At 43.8% G+C, this 12,463-nt stretch overlaps 1 protein-coding gene across 1 annotated transcript in view; it reads right to left on the bottom strand.

Moving 5' to 3' along the window:
* The window catches only part of CDH4 (cadherin 4), a 426,717-nt gene that overhangs the window by 82,039 nt on the left and 332,215 nt on the right, over positions 1-12,463 (bottom strand). Inside the window, exon 6 of the mRNA XM_027697374.1 lies at positions 7,403-7,547. Within this exon, the coding sequence (XP_027553175.1) occupies positions 7,403-7,547 (145 nt within the window). The remainder of the gene's footprint in view (positions 1-7,402; positions 7,548-12,463) is intronic.

Here is a 12,463-nt window from a genome sequence, read left to right on the forward strand (position 1 = left end):
ACAAGCCCTCGGACTACAACTACACACTGCTGTAGCGTTAAAGACAAACATCTCAGCTACAAACCTGTATCCTCCAAATTAAATGCATTCCATTGCTGATGTGAAGCACTTTGACATACTCATTGCTTAGGGTTTCAAATGAAATTGGGGAGCAGACTCACCAGCAGTGCTGAGTGGAGTTACAGAGGTGAACAGGAACATGGACATGACATCAAAATGACAGAAGTGCCTAAAACTCTACTGCAGATGTAATAAATTGTAAATATACTTAAATTAAATGGCACTCCACATGCTCTAGATAAAAAACTAAATAAAAACAGCACTTCCCCTCTCAATGCTATTCCTCCTGTCATAACTGATAGCTCCTGTCATTCTCTTTCACCATTATTTCTGTAATCATTGGCAAATTCTGACCTTTCAAGCAGCTAACCTAATTCATAACGGATGCCACTTCCTAATTAGTGGAGACATCGGATTCTCAGCTTCAGACAAGGCAAGAGCCAACCTAATGAGAATAAAGAGAGCGAGGAGGTCCGGAGAGACAACTGAGCGAGTTGAAGAGGCTGCTGTCATCCAGAACGGAAATAATACCTTCTTACTGTTAAAAATGGAATAAATACCTCCGGAGGGAAAATGAGCGGATGCACCGACTGCAGCACACGCACGGGCCTGGGCAGATTTGGAGATCACTTCTGTCCAGCAGCCTGCAGCCTATTAAGACCCCTGTACCACAGAGAAATCCCACCTGTAAAACTTCAGGATGGGCAAAAGCTCATCCAGCCGCTGAGCAAAGAGTTTTGGCTGCATAAATTCATGAGGCTCAGCTCGGCTGAGTTCCTGCACACGAATCGTCTCGATTTCCAGGGCTAATTCAAAAAAAGGGAGAAAATATGACTTAGGACAAGATATCCTCAACATCACCACTGAACTGCGCTCCACAGCGCAGCCAGGTTTCATGCTGAACTGAAGGCATATGTGACTCCAGAAATCATGCAGACCCAGCTGCACAGAGCCTGAGACTTGACGCAGCTGACACAAGGCTTCAATCCAATCCTTGAATTTTGACACTATAATATAAGGTAACACAAGATAATAAAGTGATGTACTAATATATATATATTTTAATATATATCATACTATGTTTTCTGTAACTGCCAGTTAAAAGGAGGCAGAGAGTGGGCTATTACAGTGCTGTAATTCCCTTCTAGAGTGGTCTCAGAACATGATTTTTACAGTTTTTTCTTTTACATGAACTTGGCCATTTTTTTTGGAGGGAAAAAACATCAGTCTGGGGATTTGCATTTTTTTCTCACTTGCACTCCTGTAATTCACTTCCTTGCTCTTGGGACTGGAAGCTTCTGCAAAGGAAATTAAGAGCACAGATTTCATAAGCACTCACCTCGAAAGAAAATGGAAAGCGCTACCACATGTGTCTGCAGAAAAACAATTTCTTATGTTACAATTGTGCTCGGCTGAGCAAAAGAACTTGAAAAAGAATATTGTGGATCCTAAGTCTGTGTGTAATGTGTGAGAGAATAGAGTTGGGTTGGACAAAGCCATTTTTAATAGCATATGAAATGCAAGGGTAAGAGCAGCACCTGCCCAAGGTGCAGAAGATGGCACTACATCAATGATACATTTCAGCTCGTGATGTACCCAGAAGTAATGCACCCAACCTGTGAAGAGCTCTGGGATGAGGAGAAGAATCTGTTGAGACCTAGTCAGGCCCTGAAGATTTTACCTGTACATGACCCCTCTGAAACATTTGGAATTTATGTTATTTTTAGCTTCCAGTGCTACCAAATGGAATGTGCACCCCGTGGCAGCCCTAGTCCATGAACCTGCTCAGGTGTTCTCTTAAATTTGGACCTTCCTAAATGAAGAGTTCTAAAATTAACTTACTTCTAAGTTGGAAATGATATTTGAACGTTGTCACTATGAGTAGAACAATGGCGTTTTTGGAACGGGTTGTAATGGCAAGAGGGGGTTTCACTCTGTGTCCTATAAACTTGTAAAAATGAAGCATCTTCTCTTTAGATCTCAGGTCCTGCCACCTGGTGACACCCACTCTGTTCCTTCACTGAACAAACAACCTGCAGGACACAAGGCATCTCTTCATGAATTGCACTGTCTGACTGTGGAAGAGGAACAAGCCAGAACTGCAGAATCCAAATTCTCCCCAGGAATACATATACAAATGCAACTGTACCCCTTAAAAGATTAATTTCACAAGCCTTAAATTGCAGTTTAATTTGAAAACTAATTCAGCCTCATAATTGGCTTTCTGTTCAAATCACTGAGGCTAAAGATTTAAATTCTTAATATTCAGATGACTTTCGAGTTTCTGGCCCCATCTGTGCATTAGTCCATGGTGTTAATCTCTGAGGGAATCTCTGCTGGCATAGAAATAAAATAAACAAACTGGGACACTAGTAGAATAATCAGCTTTTAAAATCCTTGGGTTTTTTTTATATACCGCTTATTTTTTATGAGACTTCTTTAACTCAATTTGCCACATATAGATTTGGCTTGCAGCTATTTCATTTTTCACGTGGCATGTTATCAACAATTATTGTATCAGAGTTCCATGAAATAAGGAGGAGATAGGGAAATTTTAAATTACAACATTTCTCATGTAAGAAACACTAATATTCCTTTCTTTTGGAGGACTGTCCATACTCAGCACTCTTTCACACCAATCCCAGGGAGAGTGGTAGGAGTAAACTACACAACTCCAGGAGAAAGAAGGAGCTGGATGAAACTAGAGTTTAAAAGAAGCCGCTTGGACTTTTGCTATTGACTTGAAAGGGACCAAGATGTATCCAGAGAGTTAGTGAAGCGGAAAGGATGAATGGGAATGGAAAAGGCCAGTCTGACAGGAACAAATTGTTTTGGAGAGATGAGTTAATTTTTGACAATCTTTCTGTTAAAACAAAATAGATACAACCCAGAGCAAAGCACCCGAGTCGCTGCGGAGCATTTCACATTGACCTTTTCAGAACTGAACGCTTCATTTAAGTAAGACATCCACATCCTTCCATAAGGAACATTTTGTGGTGGTTACAGCAAAACTAAGCTTCTGCAGAGATGGAAATAATCTTTCTCCATCACACTAATGTCTTGTGATTAAATTCCCTTTTTTTCCTTTTGTATTTAAGCATTTTCATTTTATCTTATTGAGCAATTTTTCTTTTGGAAACTGCAGAGTTTCTTTTGGAAGAGCACTCTGCAAGGACGCCCCTGGGATCCCGCACCCCCAGCGGTATAAGGGCAGGGACTGGGCTCGTGGCAGGCAGCCACTGGTGCTGTAGAGAGGGGAAAATCCCACCTCAAGTCCCAGTTCCTTCCTGCCATAAGGCAGTGGAGCTTGTGTGAGGCTGCTCAGAGATGCTGGCTTGGAAAAGGCAGCAGAATCCTCGCAGGGCAGGCGGCGCTGGGCAGCGAAGCTCTGCCACCCGTCCCGCTTTGTCAGCACTTGAAAGGCAACTCCTGCAGCTCCGGGAGAGCTCTGCTGATTAAGGCTGCCAGAGGGAGCAGGGGAATTTCTGCTCCAGCTTGCAGCTGCATTTTTAAAACTTGGCTGTGTTCTTCATATAGAGGCAAAGTTCAAAGAGGCAGAACATTATTCAACATGAGTAAAACATGGTCTTTTAAGATACACTTTCAAACAGCGGCACGTTAAATCAAAACAACTCATGGAGGGGGAGAGTAAGGAAGAAAGATGGTCCTGTGGAAAAGGAAATCCTGCATCACTACTCCTGTTCTGCATTTTTGGAAGGGTCTCCATTTATACATTTAAATTGTCAGCTGCTTGACCTGAGGCTAGATAAGCTAGAAATGCATTTAACTGTTTCCCAGAGAGAATAAAAAAAAAGGAAAGAGATGCAATTCAGTTTAAGAGCCAGCAAACATCTGAGGATGCACAGGAGCCAGGCTGCGATATGTGTTCACACTACAGAGAAGTTCACCAAGAGTGAGCTCCTGATTTCAAGAACACTATGCTACAGCGCAAGACACTATTTCAATTAAGTTATTATAATCTTAACCAGCAACAACAACCTATTACAATTAATAATACTTGATGATTTCTTTTCTATTCCTGTCAAGGGTTGCTTCAAGGTGACTCGCAGAGAGCACACTCCTTGGGAACCCAGGCTGAGTGCTCTGCAGACTGGGAAGCCCCTTCACTTAAACCCCATTAGACTGTCTAATGAGTCTCTTCACGTTGCTGCCAATTCTTTTAGCTCTTGGACAATTTTGTATATTCATATTTCAGGCTAAAGCAAACTTGCTTCTGTGGGAGGTCAAGTGCCCAGCAGTATCACACTGTGCTGTAGGCTGGAGTATGGCTCTTTCCTGCATTCCCATTTCCTTGGTTCACTCTACCCTCTTTTGGCTTATTCACTGTTGAGTCAGTAGGTCACATCCTTACTTGGCCACCCTCCATCCCCTGCTGTGGCCAGGCACAATTTCCAGCTCCCTGGCAGGGTCAGAGATGAAGCCCCACACTGTGTTCCAGCTCAACGCACCCCAGCCCTAAGCGGGGACCGTGCTGTGCTTCGTGGCACAGAGTCCTCCAGAGGCACGGCCCTGCCTGCTGTGCCCACACACCGTGGGCCTTTGCTTCACCCTGTACCCTGGCTGTGCTGTGACAGCACCGCAGAGCCCCTTCCTGCTCACTGGAACGGGATCTGCTCTATTGATCCTGCTAAAGCTTTACTGGGGCTTTCCCTGCAGCTCAAGGTCACTGCGCCCTGCTCAGCCTGTGCCTAACAGCAGATTTTTGATGGTGTTGCTCTGCAAAATTTCCATTGGTAGAGATTGAGCTCCATATGTCCTTTTTTATCTGTTTGTGGTTGTTTTTTTTCTTAAATCTGTGCAAAATCCTGACTGACTCCAAACATCCATTGGCTGCTCATTCTAGTTACCCTTAGAGTCAGCATTTATTTGGGACACTCTATAATCCAGCTACTTTTCTCATCAGAGGTGTGCAAAATTATTAAAAACATTGCAGATACTGTCATAATCAAGTAATCCTGCATTTTTAATCACAGCCATTATAAATGGACATATGGAATATGCGAAAAATAACAATTGCACAGGGTATCCAGGGAAGCATTTTCAGTCCTCAGGCACAGTTCAACAGCAGTGAGCACTGGAAAGTAAGTGCTGAACTGTAACATATAATAAGATTTTTTAGTTTGCTTGAAGCATGGATATACACACATATGCAGATATATTTTTATAGATGCATATACATATCTAACTTCCTGTTGAATCAGTAATGAACACATTCCACTGTTACCTCGAAGAGTATGCAGTGTCTTTCATTTGCCAACCACTGCCACAAATAATCATGAATTCTGGCCAAATATTTCTTTTCTTGCAACGGCTGGTGTGGTATTTCCTTAGTTATTATAATACTCTGAGGCATCTTGAACTAAAAAGTTTCTAAATTTTTGCAAGATCTACGCTTAGCTAAATACATTGTCTAGACTTGTCTCTGCACAAAACAGGGACACATAACTGTGAGGCAAAGGAGAAGCACTTGGATTTCACCAGTAACTCCATGACCTCTCTATCACTTTCTCAAAGGCACAAGATCATGTTTCTTGCCAAGTACATGGAATGAAGGCCTCCGATACCCAATTCCTAGGAGGCTCTACAAAAGTAAAGAACAGAAATTCAATACTAATATAAACCTTTAAAAGAATACCGATTAAACAGGAAAGAGAGAAAAAGAACCCCCAACCAAATACATCAAAGACAAATGTAATTGCTTTTGAATAAAAACAGATTGCTTTCTACCTTCCTGCCTTAAAGGCAAGCACTCCAGCCTGGGATACAGAATACCAAAAATCACTGCTAGAAGCAGAGGCACAAGTATTTTGTAGGCAAAGTTATCCTATTCTGATTTAATAGCTCAAAGGCTTATCTGGATTTCAGACAAGAAGAGGATGCAATTTACTGCTTGTTTCACACAGATGAACAGAGCTCGTTAAAACATTTGGGAACACTTTGAATATTGATCTGTCCTCGAATAAGATGTAAGAAATTCGTTTTGCTATGAAAATGTATCAATCTTCAAACCTTGATATGCCCCAAAGTGGCCTTCAAATGAAAGCTGGAAAATCCTCTGGGAAGATGCCATTAAAGCCATCAGCTCAGGGGCGTCTCACGTCCCCTCCTCCAAGCAGGACTGGGATCAGGACTTTGAAGCTGGGACATCACCACCCAAAGCAATCAGGGAGGGAGCCCTACTCGTTCTTTCCACAGAAATAAAGTCACGTTCTGTTCCCACTCTGCGCCACCACAGCCTCCCGTTCCTCACCGTGCTGGAAGACAATCAATCATGGCTGCGAATCACCTTGTTAAAAACAGTGCCCACCAGAGACTTCCCCGTGACACCTCCGGCAGCGGAGACACCGTGATAAATGTTTGCTGACACAAACCAAAGTCACAAGGTATTTAACCCCTCAGCTGGCAAACAACCGAGGATACAATGTGCCTAGGAAAAAATCTCCCTCCGATTTCAGGAGGCTTCCAATTGTACTGGTGCTACAGGACAATTTATGCTCAAAGAATGGATACACTCATATTAGTTACACTCAGCAATGACCTATGACAACCCTGCTACCATTTTTGGAAATAAAAAATCAACTTTATAGCTGCAAATAGAACAGTAAAGATCCTTATACCTCTGGTTTTTTTCTAGCACATAAACATGTCCATGCAAAAATCATCGCTTTTCCACATACAGCTTACACCACCACTAATTTTTCACCCATAAACTTTCTGAAATTGTATTTCAGGTTTTCCCCATTTCGCCCTCTGTTAGAAGTCTGTGGGAACAGAGGATGAGCCTGCAATTTCAGTGGAAATATTTCCCCTTCCATAGTTTGCATAAGGCCCCAAGTAAAAAAGTATTTTCTGCACACCTTGGGACACAGAGTTATTTAGAGTCTGACTGGATGCCAGATATTGAGTTGGCAAATGACTGGATTAAATGTCATGGAGGCGGATATTCAGCATTTCAGACACCGGGTCAGTGAAAGGCCACTGCTGGGCTGGCTTTCAGTGCTCTGTAATTAGAAAACCAGCCCTGTACGTGGGTAATGAGCATGTGAGAATGGCAATACAGAGCAGATCTCTGAAAAACTGCTGTTTTTACAAATTCCACAGCTAGGAAGTGACCACCAGGATCCAGGTTCCCTCCAAACCAAGTCTGCACTTTGTCTTCAGAAAGACACACAAGACTCTTCTCACCTTCGTCAGTCTTCCACAAAGAGCCAGGAAGAACAAACCTTTCCCTCATCCCCTCTATTCCAAGCGGAGGCTAAGCCACCACACCAGATGAATGGCTGAGAGCCGGTGAAACTTTAAGACTTTTTTTTGACTGTACCTGGTTTAGAGCCTTCATCAACAGATCCATTATAGACTTGGTTGATGAACTCCGGTCTGTTGTCATTCATATCAATCACATAGATGTAAAGGTCAATAGGATTCTCCACCTTGTTTCCATTCATATCCACTGCATGAGCCCGGAGCTGGGAATGAGCACAATGAAAGCACAATATCAGCAATTGGATTTGTTGCAGAGTAAGAGACCGTTTTGCAAGGATTGACTTCACCTCATAAATACTTTCTCAAAATTCAATGGAGCAGGTATCTAATTCCAGCAGAAAGCACTGCCATAGTTTCCATCTAGACTCTACCCACAGACAGCTTTTCAGGGCTTAACATAATACTGAAATAATATTTTAAAACTGCGATTGTCAATGGAAACACTTTAACTCTGGTGCAGTGATGCTATCTCCTTCACTGCTCACAGACCACTGTATTTTAATTTTTAAGCCACGGTGAACTTTGTCTGACAGTCTGAAAAGCAAATTTTGCTTAGTTCCAAATACGGTGAGGAAATGAGTTTGAGCGAGAGGTTTCTTATGGGAATCTGCAGCCTTTCACACCCACAATAACAGGGATTAATAGTGAAGAGATTTCAGAATGACATTAGTAGTGTTTATTGTTTGTTTAATCATGGTCTCTAGGAACAGCAACAGCTACCGACCCCATGGCTCCGTGCACCAAAAGACATTTAAAAAGTCCCTTTCCCTCAAATAATGGGAGCCCCTGTGACATTAAGAATGAAATATTTTCCTCAGGCTTGACTAAAATACCCAGTGCTAATGCATTTCAATAACCACAGTCACAGTGTTAAGCCCTCAGTTAAAATGGAACTGCAGCTTTATCTTATTAGCAATAACCATCAGTAATAATGCCCAAAAACAAGAGCATCTGTTTTCTGAACAGAAGAGACAGATACAGCATGTCAAAATGAGTAATTAATAAAACAAAGCAATCAACAATACTCAGGAACAATCAGTAACCAGGTGAAAAAATGGATAGCTTTCTCATTAAAGGGAACAGATGGCTACTCTGAGTGGTGTGTGGCTGAATGCGCTGCCGACACCGGCTTCGGGAAAACTCTGACGGTGAGGGAAGAGCTGCACGGCCCCTGACCATGGATGGCAGCAGGGAGGCACTGGCTGGCCGTGAGCATTGCAGTCTGGCTATCATCCCTCTTCATTTCAGCCTCTCTGAGCACTGCTGAGCCTCCACCCTGCCACAAGAACTGTGGACAGCACTTGGGATGTCTGTGTGACATCCAGCTGAAGAATGAAGGCTTCAGAGGGTGTCAGCTTCACAGAATCACAGAATGGTTTGGGTTGGAAAGGACCTTAAAGCTCATCTAGTTCCAACCCTCTGTCACGGGTAGGGACACTTTCCACTAGACCAGGTTGCTCCAAACCCCGTCCAATCTGTCCTTGAACACTTCTAGGGATGGGGCAGCCACAGCTTCTCTGGGCAACCTTTTTGTGCAAGGGCTGGCTGGGAGAGCGGGGCTGAAGGACAGGACAGGGGATGCACCAGCTCGTGCCATCCAGAGGGATGGAGGCCTCTGGTTACTCCCAGCAGTTCCCTGCACCATCGGGCTGCTGCCGGGAGCCAGAGCTGACATGCCAAGGAGGTCTCAGCTCCTCTGATGCATGACAAATAGATGTGCTAATTGCATCAGCACTGGTTCCTGTCTTTTGCTCTCGCTGTGTGGGTGATTGATGCAACTTTCTCCTTCATGTACGGTGCTCAGAAGTCCAGAGCTTTAACAAAAGAAACTGCACACCATTAGGATGGGCTGGATTAACATTTAATCAAGCAAAGAGAACAAACTGCCACGTGAAATGAGCTGGGAGAAAAACATTTTTTTTTTGAAGAAAGTTAAGCAGCACTTTTTCTTTAAAGCCTGAGGAAGCCCAGCTTTACCTTCAGTAAAGGATGTACCATTTGTATTTCATGAGTTGCAATGCTCTTAATATCTGCATTTCTTGCCTGCATACGAATTGCTTTGGCTCCCACCTGTTGAGCTATCCTTCATCATGTCAGATGTACCAATTCAATAACTTTACAGTCAGAGGTCAGACTGTCTTTGAAAAAAAGTAATTCGGAGCTAAAATTAAAGTTATTATCTTCAAACTGAGGCAGCACTGGGCCCTCTCTTACAGCATTTCCAGCAGCGGAAATGGTTCCATTCAGAGATAAAGCAGAGAGCAAAGCTGGTATCTCCCCCCTCACATCTGACTCTCCCCCTGCAAATTTTTAATTAGATTTGATGGCTTTTGTTTGAAATCTCCAGGAGTAAGGGATTTCTCAGCAATGCACATCTATCTGCTTGTTGCACTCATTAAGCACATGTATCCATCTACGCATTGCTGCCTGCACTCAAGGAAAAAAAGATTCAATAAGCAAGACTGCAGGAATCTCATCAAACCTGGGTGACATGCTCAAGTGTCACCTCTGTCCTGAGTCCTCAGCACTGGGCTGAGTTATGTGAGGGAGGGCAGTGCTGGGGCACACTGGTGTGGGTGCTGGTGTCCTGACTAACAGCATCTGGGGTGTCAGGAGGATGGTACATGTCCCCAAACCCAGTGCAGCAAAGCCTGTGCCTGTGCCGGCCTGTGCCGGGTTGTACCGGGGTCTGGGCGTCCATAGCTGCTCCTCTTCTGCTCTCGGTTGTTCCTGCTGCCCTTTCTGCAAAAGTTCTATCTTTCTCTCCTGCTCCATTTTTACCTGATTTCAATGAATGTTTCTACTTTTTTCCCTCTTGTTCCTGCTTCCATTAATTTTCTCTATCTGAACAACTCTCATGTGCAACGCCTCCACAACATGTTGTTTCTCTGTGGCCAGTGCCAACCATGGCAGAGGGAGAAGGGAGTCCTGAGCCAGAGGGCTGAATTTCAGCTCAATGGGAAATCTTCTTTTTAGAGACCATTCCTCATTAGACATCATCCTCAGCAGAGAGAGCAAACAAAGGAGGGACTCCAGGGGAGCAATCTGTCTACTGGGAAGCGAGCTGGATCTCCAAGGCAGATCAGATACTCCATTTCCCTTCCTTAATTCATCTTCTCCCTCATTCTCCTGTCCTCCTTTTTGTATTCATGAGGCATCCTCAAGCTGGAAAACACACTTTGTTCTGGAGTCATTCTTCAGACACTGAGATGGGGCTCATTTCTGTGAGGCACAGTCTGAGTCCACGTGGTGCCCCACGGCTCAGGCTGCCACCTGCCCCCAGGCAGGTATTTTGGTGGTAGACTGATGGAGAGGGTGAAAAGCAGATGCATGTGAGTGCTTTGTAGCACTGGGCAAGGCACAAAAGGTGATGACTGAGCTCCATCAGACACACATGTCATTCTGAGATGGAAAACACACCAGTGAAAGGTCAGTGAGCATCACCTGGGCCACGGGACACATGCCAGACACAAGTCACGCACGAGTATTCAAATGGGAGCTGGTGGCTAGCTGAAGAGACAGTTAAGAAACATTTATAAAGTTGGTTTGAGATATTTACATTTTCCCCAAGAGGGAGAACGCAACAGGAGTGAAGAAGGAATAAATAAAATCAAATGAAATACCTTGCAAAGGATTCTGAAAAATTAATACAGGTAGCCAGCTAATCTCTAGCTGATGAATGGCTCTGCTGTACACCAGCCAAGGAGCTGGCTCGATATTCTTTAACAAATATTGCTTAAAAGTATGACAATTATTGCTATCATATTCAGCAGCAGCTAGCACAGGTCTCTGAGGTTTTCCTACTGACAGTTTCCAGTGTAAATGTAGCTGTTGGCATACAAATGATTCGGTATCATGATTATTGATTACACCGGAGGCTGGTGGTATCTGAAGGTAGTTAGTCAAAGTCAACACAGTGAATTGTGTTAAATATGAATATTACTTACACACTAATACTACTAATACAAATATACATTATCAATCAGTGACAGAGCCTTTAAGGAATAAGCATACAATGTCATGCCTAATTTGTGTGCTCTTAATTGTGATTAAAAGTTCCATTTAGAGCATTGTGACACAAATGGCTGGCATTACTCAACATGGTTCAAAATACTGGAATCAGCTCTTGTATCCCCTAATTTCTAGTAAACTTTGTCTCTTGGCATTTAAAACAACTCCTTCTCGGTCTATAACCCACCTGTTCTGCTCCAGCCATTTCTGAGGCAGTATTTCACCAGGCTGATGCTGAAGGCACACACATATGTCTGGGACTGGATTAGGAATTGCTTCAAAGTTTCCCTATGATGCACATTACTTGAGTATCATAAGCAATGACTACTTAGTGACATGTTTATGCTGATGTCTTTTGAAAACAGAGCTTGAAAAATGCCTTGGAAAACTAACTTACCAATTTTCTATCCCTTGTACTTGCCAGGACTAACTGCAGCTTAATATGAAACCGGTGTCTGGATCAGAAAAGACATTCAGAGCCACTAATTCTGTCAGCAGCACAAACGGGACTTTGGGAACGCAGCTAAATAAGGCCAAGAGAACTCATGCATATTAAATATTACTACCTGCTGAAACTTATTTGGCATGCAGGGAACATTAGGGGCTGACTGTGAGGGGAGAGGCAACACACGCCTGTCACAGTGAGACAGCACCAACATGGAGGGAATGTGCCCCACAGCTGTGTGTCCTGTGCTGTGTGTCCTGTGGCTGTGTGTCCCATGGCTGTCTGTCCCAGGGGTCCACCTCCAGGCACAGGCACTACTGGTGCTGGGGTGGCTCCCACAGCATCACTCAGTGCCACACGAGCAGTTCCCTACTACAACGTGGTGTTGGTAAAGTGGCTGCAAAGCCCGTTTCATTTTTCTTTGCTCGTGTTTTCAGCTGACTCTGCGTCTGGGATTGTCTGCGAGGTCCCTGGAGAGTTTGTGCTCTGGTTTGTAGTGCAGACAAAAACAGATGAGGCCAAAATACAGCTGAACTTGTGATCACTGGGAGTGCCAGCACACACGGCACCTGGACAGGGGCTGGGAGTCCCAGAGGCACATACATCTCTGCATACATCAAGCTCGGAACGATCCTCCCTAAAAGTTCAAGAATGATGTCGAAA

This window comes from Neopelma chrysocephalum, unplaced genomic scaffold (assembly GCF_003984885.1).
Source record: "Neopelma chrysocephalum unplaced genomic scaffold, ASM398488v2 Primary Assembly neopelma1_119, whole genome shotgun sequence".
NCBI classification, from domain to species: Eukaryota; Metazoa; Chordata; class Aves; order Passeriformes; family Pipridae; genus Neopelma; species Neopelma chrysocephalum.